The 21,821-nt window shown below is 36.8% G+C and overlaps 1 protein-coding gene across 9 annotated transcripts in view; it reads right to left on the reverse strand.

Moving 5' to 3' along the window:
• The window catches only part of FRYL (FRY like transcription coactivator), a 264,479-nt gene that overhangs the window by 82,663 nt on the left and 159,995 nt on the right, over positions 1-21,821 (reverse strand). For 6 of the 9 annotated variants that reach the window (XM_055588512.1, XM_055588514.1, XM_055588510.1 and 3 more), the window contains 9 exons: positions 20,513-20,611; positions 18,963-19,064; positions 15,649-15,693; positions 13,027-13,130; positions 12,722-12,830; positions 9,632-9,718; positions 7,416-7,587; positions 6,821-6,953; positions 1,377-1,484 (listed from right to left, as the gene is read on the reverse strand). In XM_055588512.1, the coding sequence (XP_055444487.1) occupies positions 1,377-1,484; positions 6,821-6,953; positions 7,416-7,587; positions 9,632-9,718; positions 12,722-12,830; positions 13,027-13,130; positions 15,649-15,693; positions 18,963-19,064; positions 20,513-20,611 (959 nt within the window). The remainder of the gene's footprint in view (positions 1-1,376; positions 1,485-6,820; positions 6,954-7,415; positions 7,588-9,631; positions 9,719-12,721; positions 12,831-13,026; positions 13,131-15,648; positions 15,694-18,962; positions 19,065-20,512; positions 20,612-21,821) is intronic. The other 3 variants (XM_055588519.1, XM_055588516.1, XM_055588515.1) reach the window with 1 other exon arrangement.

A 21,821-nucleotide genomic window follows, 5' to 3' on the forward strand; every position in this document is an offset into this window, starting at 1 on the left:
AAGTCAATAGCAAAGCAACCTATCAACCACTGGCTAGATGTTTGCTTCTTTACTCGGCTCCTCCACCCCTGCCCCTTGCGGATGCAACTTCACTTTGGTGGGGAATATGGACTACCATCCACAAAATGGTGAACTAAATTGAGGTGGGAGGAGTAAGAGCAGAAGTGAATGACAGTTGTTTACTGTGTTCTCAAGGAATAATATTATAAATTTTATAAATATTTAATATTATAAATTTTATAAATATTATAAATTATAAAATATTATAAATATTATAAATAATCTAATTTATAGCACGAGTTAAGAGACACAGTGGGAAGGGATGACTTTATCTCATGGTGCCAAGTTTCAAAGTCACCTCTTTCTTCTCCTCCTCATCCAATACCATTCAGTCTCCTACTGCAACCCTTAAGAGCTGAGGTTGGGTAGTATATGGGTGTTTGAAATGCTCCGTGACCAAGGAGGTGGGAAAGGCTGCTAGAGCAGTCTATTAACTGTTTATTCATTGTGAATTTAACTTAAGGCTTAGTAATAAGAGTTCAGCAAGCAGTAACCATCTTTGAATATGGTAAGATATCACTGCTCCATTAATAGTCTTTGTGCTTGGTTTTCCATTAGGGTAGGGCCAGCAAATATGGCTCAAGGGCCAAATCCAGCCAGGCTCCTTAACAGGTGGCTGCTTCTTCACTACAATGGCAGAGATGAACAGCTGTGACAGAGACCACGTGACTCACACACTTAAAACAGTCACTATCTTGTCTTTTAAGAAAAAAGTCTGCTGACCCCTTATTTAAAGAGAATCCCCAACTGTATCAGCAAAGCAGTTTTTCAAAAGGCCATCACCTCAACTTAGAATTACTTCCAGGAACTGGTATTTAAGTTTGGATGTCATATTAATTACTCTTTTTATAGAGCCTAGTGAGGAAAGAGATAAAAACTTGAACTCTATGGGCTCTGCAATAAGAGACAAAAAGTGAAAATGAGACCTGGTCACCACCTTAGGTGCTAAAGAAAGGACTATAGGAGTTAACACAATAATTAATTGCCTAGTGAGTGTCATCACACACTGATAATGTTCATATATTAACAGAACATGTTCTATAAATCCCAAGAAATAATAAATACTAGATGGAAAGGCAAGGAATTTAAAAATAGGATTTATAGGGGAACCCAGAAGAATTTTAAAAGTTGAAAGATGAGTAAGGAGAATGTGTTAACAAAACAAAAGACAAAATGGGAGTTTAGAGAGTTATCCACAGATTAAAAATGTCTTTATCACTACTTTTTTTTAGTGATAATAGTAAGGGGATGCTTTAGAAATTTAAAAAGACTGAATGACATAAAAGTTAAACTCACAAACAGGAATTCTCATTTACCTTGCTAACAGTTCAATAAGGTCAGTTCTGCTCATACCATCAGGAATCAGCCTTGGAATAGCAGCAATGCAAGTTCTAAACAAATCAATTTTGGGTTTTCTTTCCCCGCTAAAAAACAGATTACAAGAGGACTTAATAAAATGAATCTTACATACATCAAACAATGAAAGCAAATTAGAAAAATTATTACAGAAAATATGAGCCCACCTCCAAAAGTTTAATGTATTTAACATAATAAAAAGAGTATATACATTTCCGGTAAATAATTATCAGTTTATAAATGCAAAAAAATAATATATAATTAAGGAAAAAAACACAGCTAGCAAGAAAAAAAGGTTTTCAGTAACTGGTAATTAATAACTAATAATAGATAACTAGTAATAGATAACTAATAAGAACCTACTGTAGGGCACAGGGAACTCTACCCAATACTCTGTAATGGCCTACATATGAAAAGAATCTAAAAAAGAGTGGATATATGTATATGTATAATTGATTCACCCCTTCTATACTCTGAAACTAACACAACACTGTAATAAATCAACTAAACTTCAATAAAAAACTTTTTTAAAAAGAAAACAAGCATAACAAATATTCAAATAGTAAATATTAAGCAAATTATTTATTGGTGGCGCAGTGGTAAAGAATCTGCCTGCCAATGCAGGAAACGCAACAGACATGGATTTGATCCCTAGGTCAGGATGACACCCTGTAGTAGGAAATGGCAACCCATTCCAGTATTCTTGCCTGGAAAATTCCATGGACAGAGGAGCTTGGTAGGCTATATAGTCCATGGAGTTTCAAAAGAGTCAGATATGGCTGAGCACACACACACACATTTATATTATTAATTGTTTCAAATAAGTTAAATCTCTGATTTAAATCTCTATATTTAATTATTAAAATAAATAATATTGCCATTAAATAACCTAATATTAGTTATTTGGGGGGGGGCCTATAAAATTAACAAAAAAATTTCTTTATTTTCAACATCATATACTAACAGGAGTTTTAGAAAACAGACATTCTCATATACCACTGGTGGTATTGTTTGTTCTTGTCTTTTTATTTTACTTCAGAATATACAAACACACACAAAAATAAGCATATTGTTTATGTAATAAAATATGTGAAATTTGGAAATCCTGGTTCTTCCAGATGCTTGATGCAATTTAATTCACCTGTATTTTCCCTAGTTATTCAATGATTTTATTTATTTATTTTAAATATCTACCCTTTTATATACTGGCTTTTATTGTGGTCTATATTTCAAAGGAAAGCTGTTAATTTATTTGACACAAATTGTCCTTCAGCTGGCCCAATAAAACATTCTTATATGGAAAAGACTTGGGATGTTTTAAGAGTTTTGGGGTCAGTATTCATTATAGTGGCAATGAATCTACTACTTATTTTTAGTGATTTTATATATAGTCAGTCTTCTCTTAGCTTTGTCCCAATATGCATGATTTTAGTTACGATAATTTAGTCAAATAATACCAGTCCCCAACAGTGGGATTCAATTTCTGTTACCTGATATTAACTGAAAGTAATTGTATACCCAAGCTTCCCTATTAGCTCTTCAGCCTACAAATCAGGATGTAAATAACAGATGTGTATCATAACCAATGATTTCACCACATCAATTTTTTCTAAGTCTGTCATGATTGGTCACTATACACCTCTTATTCGGTTCACATGGCAAAAGTGTGTAGCTGTGTTGATTCCCTGTCTCCAGTGGTAAACTCAGGTGATACTGGACAAAAATGGATAATCAAAAGAGTAAGTTGGCCAACAAAAATTAAAGTACAGCAAAGGAGAAAGGAAGTGAACACTGGAAGTGAAATTCAAATCAAACATTAATGGAGTTACAGAAGAAACAGCTGACGAGGGCAAGCTGACACTGCTGTCCCTGAAGACCCAACATATGCAGTCAGAGGAGCTCAGTGAGGGCATGTTCATGGGCATAAATGAGGCGAGCGTGACCGAAAGGATGACGATTTTCCAGAGGAAGTAATGCAAGGGGAAAAAAACCCCTTCACATTAGAGAAACTCTCCTGGGGCTTGCCAGGTGGTGCTAGTGGGAAAGATCCTGCCTGCCAGGGCTAATGCAGGAGACAAAAGAGATGAGGGTCCAATGCCTCAGTCAGAAAGATCCCCTGGAGAAGGAAATGGCAACCCACGCCAGTATTCTTACTTGGAAAATCCCATGGACAGAGGAGCCTGGTGGGCTACAGTCTATGGGGTCCCAACGAGTCAGACACAACTGAAGTGACTTAGCACGCACAGAGATGTTAGCATACACTAGTATATAGTAACCATGCATTCATTGAGAGATCCAGTATCCAATTTGGTGGTCTAAGACCTACAAAGCAGATATTAACACCATAAAAAAGTCCTCTTGTAAAAAATACATGGATACTTTCTAGCAAGTAAAAGAAGTTGTTGCCATAAAATATATCTTTCTGAGAAGGAAGTCCCTAACAATAAAGGGAAACTCTGTGTTGACAAGCAGTCCTGGGAGTGGCGTGGAGGGTGAGGTGAGGTACAGTTTTTCACACAAAAAACTACTCATACATTATTTCCCTCTGTACCCTCAGTTCCCAGGAGCTTTTCAGGTTTTCCTTTTTGTTGAACAAAGCTCTGGAAATAAGAGCATTTATTTGACTATGCCTCGACCAGAAACGCCAAAGAAGCTGAAGTTGAACAGTTCTATGAAGACCTACAAGACCTTTTAGAACTAACACCCAAAAAAGATGTCCTTTTCATTATAGGGGACTGGAATGCAAAAGCAGGAAGTCATGAAACACCTGGAGTAACAGGCAAATTTGGCCTTGGAGTACAGCATGAAGCAGGGCAAAGGCTAATAGAGTTCTGCCATGAGAATGCACTGGTCACAGCAAACACCCTCTTCCAACAACACAAGAGGAGACTTTACACATGGACATCACCAGACGGTCGACACTGAAATCAGACTGATTATATTCTTTGCAGCCAAAGATAGAGAAGCTCTATACAGTCAACAAAACAAGACTGGGAGTTGACTGTGGCTCAGATCATGAACCAAATTTAGACTGAAATGGAAGAAAGTGGAGAAAACCACTAGACCATTCAGGTATGACCTAAATGAAATCCCTTATGATTATACAGCGGAAGTGAGAAATAGATTTAAGGGACTAGATCTGATAGAGTGCCTGATGAACTATGGATGGAGGTTTGTGACATTGTACAGGAGATAAGAATCAAGACCATCCCCAAGAAAAAGAAATGCAAAAAAGCAAAATGGCTGTCTGAGGAGGCCTTAAAATAGCTGTGAAAAGATGGGAAAGGAAAAGCAAAGGAGAAAAGAAAGATATACCCATTTGAATGCAAAGTTCCAAAGAATAGCAAGGAGTGATAAGAAAGCCTTCCTCAGCGATCAATGCAAAGAAATAAAGGAAAACAACAGAATGGGAAAGACTAGAGATCTCTTCAAGAGAATTAGAGATACCAAGGGAACATTTCATGCAAAGATGGGCTTAATAAAGGACAGAAATGGTATGGACCTAACAGAAGCAGAAGAGGTGGCAAGAATACACAGAAGAACTGTACAAAAAAGATCTTCACATCCAAGATAATCATGATGGTGTGATCACTCACCTAGAGCCATCACCTAGAGCCTAGAGACATCCTGGAATGTGAAGTCAAGTGTGCCTTAGAAAGCATCACTATGAACAAACTAGTGGAGGTGATGGAATTGCAGTTGAGCTATTCCTAATCCTGAAAGATGATGCTGTGAAAGTGCTACACTCAATATGCCAGCAAATATGGAAAACTCAGCAGTGGCCGCAGGACTGGAAAAGGTCAGTTTTCATTCCAGTCCCAAAGAAAGGCAATGCCAAAGAATGCTCAAATTACCACACAAATGCACTCATCTCACACGCTAGTAAAGTACTGCTTAAAATTCTCCAAGCCAGGCTTCAGCAATACGTGAAGGGTGAACTTCCAGATGTTCAAGCTGGTTTTAGAAAAGGCAGAGGAACCAGAGATCAAATTGCCAACATCCGATGGATCGAAAAAGCACAAGCGTCCCAGAAAAACACCTATTTCTGCTTTATCAACTATGCAAAGCCTTTGAGTGGATCACAATAAACTGTGGAAAATTCTGAAAGAGATGGGCATACCAGACCACCTGACCTGCCTCTTGAGAAACCTATATGCAGGTCAGGAAGCAACAGTTAGAACTGGACATAGAACAACAGACTGGTTCCAAATAGGAAAAGAAGTATGTCAAGGCTGTATATTGTCACCGTGCTTCTTTAACTTATATGCAGAGTACATCATAAGAATCGCTGGGCTGGAGGAAGCACAAGCTGGAATCAAGATTGCCAGGAGAAATATCAATAACCTCAGATATGCAGATGACACCACCCTTATGGCAAAAAGTGAAAAACTAAAGAGCCTCTTGATGAAAGTGAAAGAGGAGAGTGAAAAAGCTGGCTTAAAGCTCAACATTCAGAAAACTAAGATCATGGCACCCAGTCCCAACACTTAATGGCAAATAGATGGGGAAACAGTGGCAGACTTTATTTTTCTGGGCTCCAAAATCACTGCAGATGGTGACTGCAACCATGAAATTAGAAGACGCTTACTCTTTGGAAGGAAAGTTATGACCAACCTAGACAGCATATTAAAAAGCAGAGACATTACTTTGCCAACAAAGGTCCGTCTAGTCAAGGCTATGGTTTTTCCAGTGGTCATGTATGAATGTGAGAGTTGGACTATAAAGAAAGCTGAGGGCTGAAGAATTGATGCTTTTGAACTGTGGTGTTGGAGAAGACTCTTGAGAGTCCCTCGGACTGCAAGGAGATCCAACCCATCCATCCTAAAGGAGATCAGTCCTGGGTGTTCATTGGAAGGACTGATGTTGAAGCTGAAACTCCAATACTTTGGCCACCGAGGCGAAGAGCTAACTCATTGAAAAAGACCCTGATGCTGGGAAAGATTGAGGGCAGGAGGGGAAGGGGATGACAGAGGATGAGATGGTGGATGGCATCATCGACTCGATGGACACAGGTTTGGGTGGACTCTGGGAGTTAGTGATGGCCAGAGAGGCCTGGCATGCTGCGATTCATGGGGTCACAAAGAGTCAGACACGACTGAGCAACTGAACTGAACTGACTGAAACCAGCCATGTCCACACACATCTGGGGCAACCAGGATTTATCCATAAGGCCTCGTCATTGACAACAAACTGTATGGATCAAGGGTGACTTTTGCTGTCTCTATTGGTTTGACAGCACATAAAAGAGTAAAACTGAGCCTGTGGAAAGAATTGCTGTATCAAAAACTGCAGCAGATGGCAACAGGGGCGAACTCCAGAAGAAAAAGTAAGGGAACAAGCAGAATCAACCCTCTATACTTGTGAAAACTGAAATGGCAATGAAGAGAAATTACTGACTACGCACGTAATCATATCTTCAGGCTCCTTATTGGACATCTGCACACTAGTCATACACATGGGCCTCCCAACTTCTTTGTCCAAATGTCTTAGAATGCTATCTAATGCTTTTCTCACTTGAGGATAATAAACTGACATTCCTGGAGGAGAAAAAAAACTCAGTTATAAAATGTCAAACATTAGACATAGAATAATGTTATTCTCTGTAAAATATAAAAGGTTATTGACTTTTAATTGGCATTAGCTTATTGATGTTACAAAAGAAATTCTGACTTTGACATACTCTTCTCCCTGATGATCAGCTTCAGTATATTGGAGGAAATATATAAAAATTTGTACACAACTGAATTTGAAGAAGGACAAGATGCAATGAATAGTATCATATAAGAAGATATTTAATCCAAAGTCTTCTAACATGAAAACTTACAGATATTATAGAAAATGTATTCATTTTGTATCACTCTGTAGCCTGGAATAACCTGGCACATACATTCATAGGCAAATAAATGTATGTAGGCAAATATATTCATTTTAGATTTGATCATAAACTTTCACAAAAGAACATTAAACTATATTATTTATTTATTCCAGTTAACACTAACCTATGACTTTTGCTTCTTCATCTGTCAAGGTTTTATTGAGAAAAATTTTCTTTACACGCAAGGTGTTTCCTGAGGGAAGGATAACTCCTGTCGTTGGCATTGGCGGTTCACCATCTTTTTGCTGCAAACTGTCCGCTATGACAAGGAAGACTCTGAGGCCTATATTCATTCTCTTCAGAGAAAAAAGTTTCAAAATAAAAACGTCAGAAATTTCCTCTTTTTTCACGCTAAAAACATCTCATCAAATAACAGTGAGGGGTGGGAGGAAGAAGGATAGAAGAAAAATGAACCTCTCTGTTCAACATTTTTTAAACCAGCCCAGGCACTGGAATTTAACATCAAATTCCTAAGTGCCACTCTTTCACTTCTGAGGTCAACTGGCTCTCCTGTTTTCTGCTGCTAAGTCACTTCAGTCGTGTCCGACTCTGTGTGACCCCATAGACAGAAGCCCACCAGGCTCCCCCGTCCCTGGGATTCTCCAGGCAAGAACACTGGAGTGGGTTGCCATTTTCTTCTCCAATGCATGAAAGTGAAAAGTGAAAGTGAAGTCGCTCAGTCGTGTCCGACCCTCAGCGACCCCATGGACTGCAGCCCACCAGGCTCCTCCATCCATGGGATTTTCCAGGCAAGAGTACTGGAGTGGGATGCCATTGCCTTCTCCATCCTGTTTTCTAGCTTACTTCAAAACTCTCCCATTCCTTCCTCAAGTCTACTACCCTGATACTCTACCTTACCTTCTCTGAGTAGATGATTTGTCTCCCAAAAAAGACCACCAATCTTCCTCAATTTCTGACCACAAAGTACACCGATCTATTTATATCTGCACCTTTTCTTAATGTCCTTTGCTGTTGTTGCAATCAAGGGGTGCTGATATTCCTAGTTATTATACAGAATCCTACCTGCTCTTGCATTACCGGGAAATTACACTATCAAATCATTCCTTCTCTCTCTTGCACCTCCCATTTCCCTTTTAACTGAACACATCCGATTCCTGTTCACTATACTCAACTAGCATAGGAACGATCCCTCCCTGTTAATACTTCCCTCTCACTCATCAGTGAGCATACTGCTCAAAACAGTGGGCATTTTTCCTTCATTCTATCCGACTTGTCAGCGGCATGGAACACTGTCAAAGAGTTCTTCTTCCCTAAATACTCCCTTCCTTAACTACATCTGTAGCACTGTGGGCTGTGTCTCATCTACCCGCATTTCAGATTTACCCTCCTTTACCCGGGTATTAAAAGTTACGCTACTTCAAGGCAAGTTCCCCGGTTGCCTTTTCTTACCATTATGTGTTCTCTCCCAAAGTAGTTTCATGTATTTACATGTCTTCAACTACCACTCGTACCAGAGCACCCCTAATTTTAAGCCTCATTTCTCTGAACTTGAACCCTTAGACCAATCTGATACTTCTACTTGGATGTCAAAAAGATGCCTCAGATTCACCATGTTCAAACCAAAAGCACTTTCCCCACAAACTCAGTATCTTCTCAGTGTTTCTTTTCTCAGTAAATTATCTCTCTATCCACCATACCATCTCAGCCCAAGCTGTCACTATTCACGACCTACACCAGTGGTCTCTAAATGGGCATATGCATCCCAGTGGGTGTGTAAGACAGTTCACTGGAATACAGCAAGAAAATAAAACTTTCCTTTATATATATACTTTTGTCCAAGATCAAGATTTTCAGCTTTACTCCTATCTTTATATATAACATAATGATGGTAACATTAATCTAAATATCAAAAGGTCATTTCACATAGTCATAGAAGACATTTTGTTAAGCATGTCATCTATAAAAAACAGTCATTTCTGCTCACTTTAAAAATCTGGAAATAATTATTAACCTATCTTAAAAATCCTACAAATAAAAAGCTTCAATAACTTTCTAGCTCACTTGTTAAACTACTAAATATATACCTTAAGATTTGATTATGAGAAGAACCAGCACAGTAATTTTATACATTCTCCAGTGTCATTAGAGTCCAATAAGCAATTAGTTCACAAAATATCTTTAAACAATCTGAAAATTTAATATCTAAAGTATAAACAGGAGTTTACTAGGGAATAACAGGACCAAAGAAGTAGGAAATAACATTTATTTTAATTTGTCTTTAACTAGGAATTTAAGCCTAAGAGTTCTGATTCCAGAAACTGTGCTCTAAAAAAAATTTTTTTAATTATATAGGATAGTAAATTACTATAATTTTTTTACCTCTGGATTAATGGTGAAAGTTTTAGTAGATTTTCCAACACTGAGAAGATCAAATATTATTTCTTTCATTGCAAAATCCAAACGTTCCTAGAAAAAAGAAAAACAATCAATAAAATCTTAGAAGTTTCTTTGCTATAGGGATGCTTTGGAGATATTGTGGGTTTGGTCTAGACTGCATTTAGCAAGTCACATAAATTTTCTGGCTCAGCAGTGCATAAAGAAATTATGTTTATACTATACTGTAGTCTATTAACTGTACTATAGCATTATACCTAAGAAAACAATGCACAACCTTAACTAAAAAAATAGGTGATTGCTCAAAAATTGCTAATCATCATCTGACAACCCAGGGTTGCCACAAACCTTCAATTTGATTAAAAAAAAAAAAAAAAGTGCAATATCTACAAGGAAAAATAAAGGAAACTACAATAAAACAGGGCTCTGTCTGTATATGTTAGGTTATCATGCTAGTAAGTGAAAGTCGCTCAGTCATGTCCGACTCTTTGCGACCCCATGGACTGTAGCCTGCTGGGCTCCTCTGTCCATGGAATTCTCCTGGTCAGAATACTGGAGTGGGTAGCAGTTCCCTTCTCTAGGGAATCTTCCCAAACCACGGATCATGTTAAGAATTCCACCAACAATGTCAAGAATACTTGTCTGTGACCAGAAGAAGTTCCTGAATCTAGTTGGACAAAAGGAGAATATATATGAATTAATGTTAATGGGAGAAATATCAATAACCTCAGATATGCAGATGACACCACCCTTATGGCAGAAAGTAAAGAAGAACTAAAGAGCCTCTTGATGAAAGTGAAAGAGGAGAGTGAGAAAGTTGGCTTAAAGCTCAACATTCAGAAAACGAAGATCATTGCACCCGGTCCCATCACTTCATGGCAAATAGATGGGGAAACAGTGGAAACAGTGGCAGACTTTATTTTTTGGGGCTCCAAAATCACTGCAGATGGTGATTGAAGCCATGAAATTAAAAGACACTTACTCCTTGGAAGGAAAGTTATGACCAATCTTGACAGCATATTAAAAAGCACAGACATTACTTTGTCAACAAAGGTCCGTCTAGTCAAGGCTATGGTTTTTCCAGTGGTCATGTATGGATGTGAGAGTTGGACTGTGAAGAAAGCTGATCGTCGAAGAATTGATGCTTTTGAACTGTGGTGTTGGAGAAGACTCTTGAGAGTCCCTTGGACTGCAAGGAAATCAACCTGTCCATCCTAAAGGAGATCAGTCCTTTAGGTGTTCATTGGAAGGACTGATGCTGAAGCTGAAACTCCAATACTTTGGCCACCTGATGTGAAGAGCTAACTCATTTGAGCAGACTCTGATGCTGGGAAAGATTGAGGGCAGGAGGAGAAGGGGACGACAGAGGATGAGATGGTTGGATGGTATCAGTGACTCAATGGACATGGATTTGGGTAGACTCCAGCAGTTGGTGATGGACAGGGAGGCCTGGCGTGCTGCGGTTCATGGGGTTGCAAAGAGTGGGACATGACTCAGCAACTGAACTGAACTGAATGTTATATGATTTTATATATATGTGATTTAATTATCAAATGATTAGTTTAATACCCAAACCAGTAGGATAGAAGTTTTAAACACTCATTTACCAAAATCATACTGAAGATCTAAGTGAAGGAATTTCCAAAATAAAATGAAAGGAAGCCTCATGATAATAGCTATGCAGCAGGCCTGGAGAGCAAGAAATTCAAACTGGGACAGAAAAAACTGGGCTCCAGGAAGGTAATCTCCAAGGAAAAAGAAAAAGTCAACTAAGAGTAACTGATGTTTGAGAGGAGCTCTATAGTTCTGGGGGAATGCTGGTGTGAGGTGATTAATCCAAGGGAGTGGGTACAACCCTAGAAGAGATGTGATGAAATGGCAAAAGTTCTCTGAACCACAAATCTAAAACACAATCTGCTTTCATTCATATTGCTGACATATTTACACGTATCTAATTATCATTAATTCAGTGCTTCTGTAAATAGAAATGTATTATTTTTAAAAATATTCTTTACTTCTTCACTGTCAAGAATAATTACATTATGGGTCATCTTCACTGTCAACAGTTTTAGTTCAAAGAGAACTCAATGAATATCCCGGAATCCCAGTGTTTTTCCTAAATTGAGAGGGTAACCCTACCTATGCTTCTCCAGGGCTGATGTCCCAAAAGACAATGTAGATGTGCTTACTCAGTCTCCATTTACTCCTCTTCAAATAAACCTGCCTTACTGCAGGGGCTCCAAAGCTAACATGACATTTCCCAGGATGCCTTTGAACAACAGGCTTCAGAATGTGATTGAAACCCAGGGAACTGGGGCAGAAGAGGAGGAGGACAGGGAGAAAGGAGTCTATTTTACAGGTGGGATCATGGTAGCAGCATGATTCTGAAGCACCTGGGGGCATACTTCCTAATTTGGCAGCTTTTTTGACTGTTGCAGAGGCGGCAGCTTCCTTGGGAGTCCAGTGTTATGGTTTCTTCTGTCCCATTAGCGATTCTGTGAACAATCTATATTCCTTAAAAGACCCCTTTGGGGACTTCCCTGGTGGTCCAGTGGTTAAAACTCTGCCCTTCCATTACACAAGGCACAGGCTCAATCCCTGGTCAGGAAACTAGGAACCCACATGTCACATGGTGGTCAAAAAATAAAAATTAAAAGACCCCACTGGGTTCAATTATCTACAGTGGATTCTAGTGTCTGTACCTGAGAACCTAGATTAATGTAATTATGAAAACAGTGTTTCACTATCTTTCAAGATACTCGGGCATTAATTCGTTTATAGACTAAAAGTAGGATTATGAGATTTTCTCGACTCTTCCTAAATTGAGTGCCTTCCACTTGCGGGAATTTCCTTTCCTTCTCCAAGTGTGTAGATCAATGATTTAAACATATTTTGCACACACACAAAAATCAATCATTAGCCTCATTTATTTTTTACTTTTTAAAGCATACTTTTTTCACTATTCAGTATTAATAAATGTTTTACTACCATGCTTTTAGATGTGTAACAAATTCTAGGAGTCTGAGTCACTCTTACAACTTCCACGTATATCCGTATTATGAGTCAGTCACTCACCTGAGCAATGAACTGAATAATCTTCACAAATATATTGAGAGGTGTGTCACGAGGAACCACACTTCGTGAACCTTTCGGGAAAAGTGCTGACACTATGCTCATAAGACGACTAGAAGGAAAAAAGATTTAGTCATGATGAGAGAATGAAAGTAACAAAACATTAGCAAAATATCCTTCCCATCCTGTCAAGGTAATTCATATTCTTCCTCAAGGTATTTATGTTAACTAAAATTCATTAGTGTGGTTATTTATTTTTTTTTAACCAAGATGTTATTTGAAATATACTTTAAAACAAAGGCACTCACCTTTGAGTTACAGTGTTGCTTTCACATTTTATTCTAATTACATAGACCCATAACAATCTATACAAAGATTCCAGTGCAACTCGAGACATTTTAGGATCTTTATTCTGTTTAGAAACAAAAGAGAATAAAAATAAGCTTATTTATTAAAGTACTTGCAATAAATTTAAGATCAATTATATTCTATCAACAATTAAAAGCCCTTTCCATTCCCTTTTTTATTTAATACATAACAGGTTTCAATATGTAAGTATATGTTTAGTATATAGTAAGCAGAGAGAGCTCAAAAGCAACCATAAATAAGGAAATTGAGTCCTTCCTTGTATTCTCAAAACAAAAGAGTAAAATACTAGAATTATGTATTTTCTGTATATATAATTCAACTTACCTGATGGTAAATGGGTCCCACAACAATACTGACATAATGATGAAAGGATTATTCATCTTTGCCATAATTCATTGCAGCTCATAAACAGTTAAAATTTAGAACACCAAATGTTGTTATAGATATTTGCACTTATGAAACAATGCAAAATATTATTGAGTGATTATACTTAAAAAAAGAAATATGGAATGGTGGGTTAAAAGCATAGACTCTGAAATTACGAATAACTAGCCAAACCTCATCCTTGGAGACTGTTACATGTTTGTTTGGTCAAACAGTTTCCTCATCTCTAAAATGGAGATTAGGGTATAAAGTACCCCGTACCTACCTCACAGATTAAGGAAGTTATTATATTATATGGAAAGCACTTGGAACACTGCCTAGCACCTCTTAAATGCTCAGTACATGTCAAGTGTTTACCCTTAATTTTTAGTTTAGAACAAGAACATTATTATTTAAAATGAGAAAAGCATCCATTTCAATCACAATTTGATCAACAAACCTTTTCCTCATATGAGCTATTATAAAAAGTGAAGTTCTCAAATGACAAGTCATGTAGTGAGATTTAGTTGTAAAATTTGAAAATTAGCTAATAATCATCTTTATTAGGAGAAACTCTTTATGCATCTGTTAATTACAATGCATTTAGTCCTATACATTAACATTTATTTAATTTGGCTTGAGGGATTTGCTATTGTTAAACAATTATTTTATATGTAACAATGGACAAAAGGGACTTTTTAAATATGAAGTAGCTGAGCCATTCTATCTTATATTTTCTCAGACTACAGAATAATATACATCTGCTCCCTATGATTAGAAGCAATGCAAAAAGGTTACTACTGGAGTTGTTTTTTAAAAAGACAAACACTAGGGGGAAAAAAAATAGGGCTTCCCTGGTGGCTCAGACGATAAAATCTCCCTGCAATGCAGGAGACCTGGGTTCAATCTTTGGGTCAGAAAGATCCCCTACAGAAGGTAATGGCTATAATTTTGCACATCTTTATATATGAAGATTTGATATAATTCAGAATGGAATATCAACTATTCAGTTGGTCAGAGTCTAAAAGTCAGCCTCTTCCTCTACTGTCAAATCCATGATTCCAAATTTTAAATATACTCCCCAAGTAGTTTTTTAAATTAATTTGTTACTAATGTAAATAAAGTAACATATATAGTTAATACAATGTATGTTTCTAATGTAACAACCAAGCTTTCTGAAATACTTTCTTTTCTAGCACTCAAATACAAGGTCTCAGATATCAAAATAAGAGTTCAGTTAGTTTTATGTACACTACAAATAATACTTTCACTTTGTTAATTATATTTCCAAAATATGAATACTATAAATCAACATATAATAAATTATATATTAAAAATCTAAGTCTAATTAACATAAAAATTCTTCTCATATAACTTAGATTATCTTATATCCTGAGGCATCTGACATGAAATAAAGTTTGATTTTCAAACTTTCCAAGATAGACTACTACGTTTTATAAAGCAGATTTATTTTATAAAGAACAATGCCAAACAAGATAAAAAGTGATTAAAAATCATATAATTGTTTATCTGGTCACTGAAATGCTGCTATACATGTCTGAATAATGAAAACATCCTCAGTTAATCTAATCCTTAAACAAAGATACACAATTCCCTAGCTACAGTTTTGGTCTAATTTGAATAATCAGATTACATTAGTAAAGTCCAGTTTTATTAACATATAATAAAGTTTTGATGTCAGTCAATATGCTCTTGGCAGCATTTTAGTGTTTCTTCACCTTTTCCTACTATGAACAAAAACAAAAAGATTTATTTAAACTCAAACCAGTAGGATTGAAATTTTAAAGTGTTGCATCAAAATCATATTCAGTCTGAGTTACTGTCCCCTTAATTTCATTGGAAAATATTTTAAAAGTATCATTTATTAAAAAAAAAAACTACATAAAAAGGTATCATAACAGCTAACATAAATTAAATAGAATATATTAAAACTGAAGATGATGGCTAAAGATCAGTATTTGGTATCATCTCTCTATTAAATTGACCTTCTTGGGGCCACATTAATATTAAACCTTTGGTAGAAAGTTCCTGCTGTGTGTGCCTCTTCTTTTATAAAACAAGAAGCAGGTTTGAATAAATACATTGGACATGCAAGGCAGCAACGGGTAAAGGGGGGAAAAAAGCCACACTTAAGGAGATAAAGCAATATTTTACTTTGTAACATCAACACGACTCACCTGGAGAGTTTCTATTTGTTTTCTGATACTGTTGTTAGATGGCATCTAAATAAAGCAATGTGAGACAGCAACCATAAACATGAGATGCAGCACATGCATGTTAGATGAAAATAAGCACAAAACAAGACAGCTCTTCACCAAGGTCTCTATTTAGAAGAAATTTGAAATTTCCAAGACAGTGGCTAGAAACACTGAGGGAAAAAAATTCTATAATTTGGACATCATGGATCATGGGATACACCTACAACATTAAAACTGAGAGAAAATAGTTAAAGTTTCAACTATCTAATTTTTCCTCCAAAAGTACAGCATTTAATTTTAGGCAAGTTTCCATTTTTAAAAGAAAAGAAGCATACACTGTAGAAAAAAATATTTCAATTATTTTTATATGGCACCTGCTCTTATTCCTCTCTTTCTTATTCCTCAGAAACTTTAAAATCATTTTTCACATAATGACCTCAACTGACATAAACATAGGGGGATGGGAAACTACCAAATCACATTTGGGAGAAAAATAGCAGATTTAACATTTTCAGTGAAAATAAACAGTTGTTCTCTCATGCTATTTATGGACCTACAGATTAATGGCCATTTTTCTGGTCACCAATTCAAAAAACTAGTATGATAATTTTTTTAAAACTGTGCACTATTTTAAAGTACCTTGAAAATGTACCATATTTATTCTTATAAATCTATAGAATAATGCCTTTTTGCTAAGTCACTTCAGTCGTGTCTGACTCTGTGCGACCCCATAGACGGCAGCCCACCAGGCTCCCCCGTCCCTGGGATTCTCCAGGCAAAAGTACTGGAGTGGGGTGCCATTGCCTTCTCCAATGCCTTTTTAATACCCCAGAATTATAGCCAAAAGTACATTTTAAAATATTTAAGTATAGCAATATTCTCGGAGAAGGCAATGGTACCCCACTCCAGTACTCTTGCCTGGAAAATCCCACGGACGGAGGAGCCTGGTAGGCTGCAGACCACGGGGTCGCTAAGAGTCAGACATGACTGAGCGGCTTCACTTTGACTTTTCACTTTCATGCATTGGAGAAGGAGATGGCAACCCACTCCAGTGTTCTTGCCTGGAGAATCCCAGGGACAGGGGAGCCTGATGGGCTGCCGTCTATGGGGTCGCACAGAGTCGGACACGACTGAAGCGACTTAGCAGCAGCAGCAATATTCTTTATAGTACATTATAAGGTAACATGGTAGACCAGAAAGAACAAAAACTATGGAACTAGATGGATTTAGATGCAAATCTTATCTCTATCAGCCTCAGTTACAGTAAAAATTAAATGAGATACTGTACTTAGAGAATCTAGCCTATAATAAATATCAATAAAAATTTATTTTAAGAAGTAGTAGGTCTAAAAAAAGTGTTAAAGATTACTTTGAGATCAAGAGATTACTTGAATCTCAAAGCAAAATCAATTTAGGTAAGACCTTCATCTTGGACCAATTTTCCCTATATACAAATCAAATAAGTTGTACCTGTCACAACAGATAACCAGCATAGTTTTTCCCTGAATACTCAACTCCTTACCTCAACTATGCAGCGTAGCCACAGTATATAAAACTTAACAAGCAGGAACCAAGTCATAAAATTTCTGCTGAATAGAGCCTTAATGTAAGTTAAGGGTTAATGGTCAAGACAACTATATTCCAAATATTCATGCTAAGTGGCTCTTATCTCCTTTAGTCTGGCAGATTGACACAGCCATTAGTGAAAATGGACAATATGCCAGAAATGTTTAATAGGAGGTAAGGGTTCAAAGAAAACAGCATTTTAAATGAAAGCCTTAAGACAAAAAAAAAAAAAAAAAAAGTTAAGGTACTGCGAAAGAACTGCAAATATGTTAGGTGGAAACGTATATATATAAAACATTCCAACAAGCAACAGAAAAGTATGAATTGTCATGAAACAAAGCAATCTTCCAGTAACACTTAAACTGTGTGCCTTAAAATATGTTATAAGTTTGAAGAATCATACTACCTAGAAAATTATCACCTCCCTTTCAGCACCTAAATCTGTATGAATTACCAAAATAAGGAAAGAAAACAACATAATGTACTTAATTAAACAAAGCTTATTTTCTGGTTGCATGGCATAAAGAATTTAACCAGTTTGACTAATCCTGGGAATTTTCATAAATAAAGCAAAGAGAATATATCAATTTTCATCCAAATATGAATAACATCAATGTATGTATATTATGGAGGGAAACAGCCAAAAATACTTCTGGGAAGACCTATTTTTAGTATACCTTACTAAGAAATCAAAGTATTTTTCAAAATGATATGTAAAATCATTAAAAAAAAGTATATATAATAATGTTGCCCAGTAAATCAATCCTTAAATGAGAAAAAAAGAGCCAGTCCTATTTCTCACATCATGGTTAGCTGTTGGATCAGAGAGAAGTCATTTAATCTCTCTGCGCCTTGGTTTCATCATCTTCAAGGCTTAAGATTTTCAGTTTTAACCCTAACTTAGAGGAATAACAGAAAATAAAAAGCCATGTCTGCGATATTTCTATAATATGTAAGCAGATATTCAAATATATTCATTTACGCATCAAAACAGTATTTACGCACAAAACAGTATTCAAATGGGAAAGTGTTCACATGACATTCAGAGGTGGAACATTCCCATTCTTGTGTCAGATATTAACTGTGCTCCTGTCCACAGAAGAAAAGAAGATCCTGTGAGATCCTTCAGCAGAGTGTCCTGGGAAGATCCTTCTACCTCACAGTTTTCAGACTGAACACAGATGTGCCAAATACTGTTAATAACAATTAATTATCCCTTGATTCAGGCCAGAACATTTCAGGAGCTGTCACATCCATATGGATCCAGAACCATACTTCCAGATTTGGCCAGGCATAATTACACTAAATGTGCTTTTAGTGATATTTTATCATCAAGGCTTTTTTCATATTATTCAGACTTGAGCCAACATTACTGAATTTTCTCAAAAGAAAACACAAAATAACTATTTGAAGAATTTTATAAGATTAACTAATACTCTGAAATTCTAAAGGAATTAATAGATATTGCTAAAGCTATTATAAATAATCATTAAAAATATATAATTTTGCATTCATTAAGACCAACTAAATTTAATCAAGTTTATTCATGTCTGTAACATGATTCCCTATAGAAGAAATGAAGTATGTATAAGAAAAGAAATATGGTGAAATATCTCTATTCAAATGAACTATGTACTACAAGTTTTATTATGTACTGTTTAATATACATGCATGAGTGAATGTACCACAGTCGGTATTTACAGGTCAGACATGAGATTAAGTCTTACCTTTAAATGTGACAAACAGTTCTGTAGGAAAATATGCCAGTTATTTAAAAAAAACTGTTTCTGACTGACACATAAAAGGCAGGTAATTAATGGATATAGAGCCTAAAGGAGAGGAAGAAAGAGAATTAAGGTTTTTCATAAAAAAGGCAGCACTGGACTTGTAAATTATATTTCATTCATTCTCATAAACAAAAAAAATTCTATTAGCATTTTTCTGTTTGTAATAAAAAATACAATCAGGGAATAATCAAACAAATGACAAAGGGCAATTTTTCTGTAAGAACAATTTCCTGACCTATCACCTCTCCCCAAGTTAGAAATATGCTGTTATTTCTCCCTAGACCCATTACTCCTCTAACTAGAACAGCAGCCCTGGGGTCAGAGCATAGACCAACGTTAACATTTCAGCTTTCAATTCATCAGGTGACTTTAGGGAGTGTGTGTGCTCCAGTCGCTCAGAGGATACGTTAAAGTGCTGGAGGTCTCACTTTCCTAACACGAACAGTGAGGATGATCATCACACATATCCTATAGGGTTCTGAGGCTTAAAGTAAGATAAAGAATGGAAAGCACTTGGCTTAGTGCCTGGCACAATCACTGTGGATTATTATTATACCTCTATCTTAAGTGGTCAAGTATTCATCCAATATTTCACATTTTCTCCAAGCTGCATACAAATTTACAGAAAAATCCCTCAAAGATATTGAAGTGTATGGTTAAATGGGAAAAAAAAATCATCTTAAATTTTTGAAAAGAGAAGATGTAATTATATAGACAATCACATGCTTCAGAATACAACTTATTATAATGTAAAATTGGACTTCCCTGGTAGCTCAGACGGTAAAGAATCTGCCTGTAATGCGGGAGGCTTGGGTTAGGTCCCTAGATTGGGAAAATCCTCTGGAAAAGGGAATGGCAACCCACTTCAGTATTCTTGCCTCGAGAATCCCATGGACAGAGGAGCCTAGCAGGCTACAGTCCATGGGATCGCAAAGAGCCAAACACAACGGAGAGACTAACACTTTCACTTCTCACTACCTTTAAATTTTCCTATATTCTAATACGGGTTTCGCTTGTGGTTCAGATGGTAAAGAATCTGCCTGCAATGCAGGAGACCCGGGTTCAATCCCTGGGTTGGGAAGATCCCCTGGAGAAGGAAATGGCAACCCACTCCAGTATTCCTGCCTGGAATATCCCACGGATAGAGGAACCTGGCGGGCTACAGTCCATGGGGTCTCAAAGAGTCAGACACAACTGAGTGACTAACACTTTCACTTTATATATTCTAATACAAAATTTAAACATCTGTCAAAACCTAGAATAAAGTCTGAATAACCTACCAAATACAGAGCTAATAAAATTAAGAATATACAGTTTTTAAAAGAGCAGGAAAAAATAGGTAAAATTTCCCCTTGTGTTTACACTTTGGTTATTTTACAATTTGAATTTTTATAATTCTCTTTAAATTCTACTAAAAAAATCTACTAAATTCATAAATCAATTATTAAAATTCCAAATAAATATGTGAAGGTTTGAAATGTGTCTCATACCAATGAATGTTTCTTTCTGGAACTCAGTTCAAAAGTAGTCTGATAAAGCATCTCCACAAAATTTTTCAAGCAGGGAACATTCACTTCGTTTTTCACAGCCTAGGTAAAAAGATAATACAAAAACAAAGAAAATGGTTAAAAACGTTAGATCAAACTATACAAGGATTACAAAAAGGTTTTGTAAGGTTTGAAATTAGTTAATAATTCCCTGAGTATCTAATGGAAGTTCCGTAAAGTAAATAAGATAAACCAGGTCCTTGCCCTGGGTGAACAAGCAGAGACTAGAGACAAGTGAACAGGCAATGAATATGTGGTACAAAGAAAGCTCTAAGAGAAAATTCTGTGTGCTCTTACGGCACTCAGAATGAACCCCAATGAAAAACTCCATAGGAAATAATATATACACTGAAACCAGCATTTCCTTGCCTAAAATAATACAGTAGCATCCCATGTAACCTCTCTGATCTTATCTCCCACTGCTCTGGCCCCTGCACTGGGATCCAGCCACACTAGCATCTCTGTTATTCCTAGAACACATCAAGCATGCTCTTGCTTCAGGATGACTGTGGGGGCTCCTTCTGCCTAAGAAAGTCTTCCCCCAAATCTGGTATGCCTTGCTCCTGCATTCCTTTAGTTTTTGGTCAACTGTTATCATCCCTTTCAAGGTGGTGGTCTTCGCTCAAAGTGCAAGTCGCTCAGCTGTGTCCAACTTTTATGATCCCATGGACTATACAGTCCATGGAATTCTCCAGGCCAGAATACTGGAGTGGGTAGCCATTCCCTTCTCCAGGGGATCTTCTCAAACCAGGGATTGAACCCAGGTCTCCCACATTGCTGGTGGATTATTTATCAGCTGAGCCACCAGGGAAGCCTGGTCTTTCCTAATCACTCTATTTAAAATTTCAACTCCCCTACCCACTGCAGCATTTTTAGGTCCCTACCCTGCTTTATATTTTTCCATAGTACTCACCAACACATCTGGCATACTGCATATTGTACATATTCATTTATTGTGAGTTAGCTGCTCTGGATGTAAGAGTAAAAAAATCTTACCTACCCTGATCATTGTTCTACTCTGTGTATAGGAGAGGCCCTGACACACAGAAAGCACTCAATACAGATAATAAATAAGCAGATGTCAACTAAGAAAGGAGGCTGCTGCTGCTGCTGCTAAGTCGCTTTAGTCGTGTCTGACTCTGCGACCCCATAGACGGCAGCCCATTAGGCTCCTCTGTCCCTGGGATTCTCCAGGCAAGAATACTGGAGTGGGTTGCCATTTCCTTCTCCAATGCATGAAAGTAAAAGTGAA

Source organism: Bubalus kerabau, chromosome 7, assembly GCF_029407905.1.
Source record: "Bubalus kerabau isolate K-KA32 ecotype Philippines breed swamp buffalo chromosome 7, PCC_UOA_SB_1v2, whole genome shotgun sequence".
NCBI lineage: Eukaryota > Metazoa > Chordata > Mammalia > Artiodactyla > Bovidae > Bubalus > Bubalus kerabau.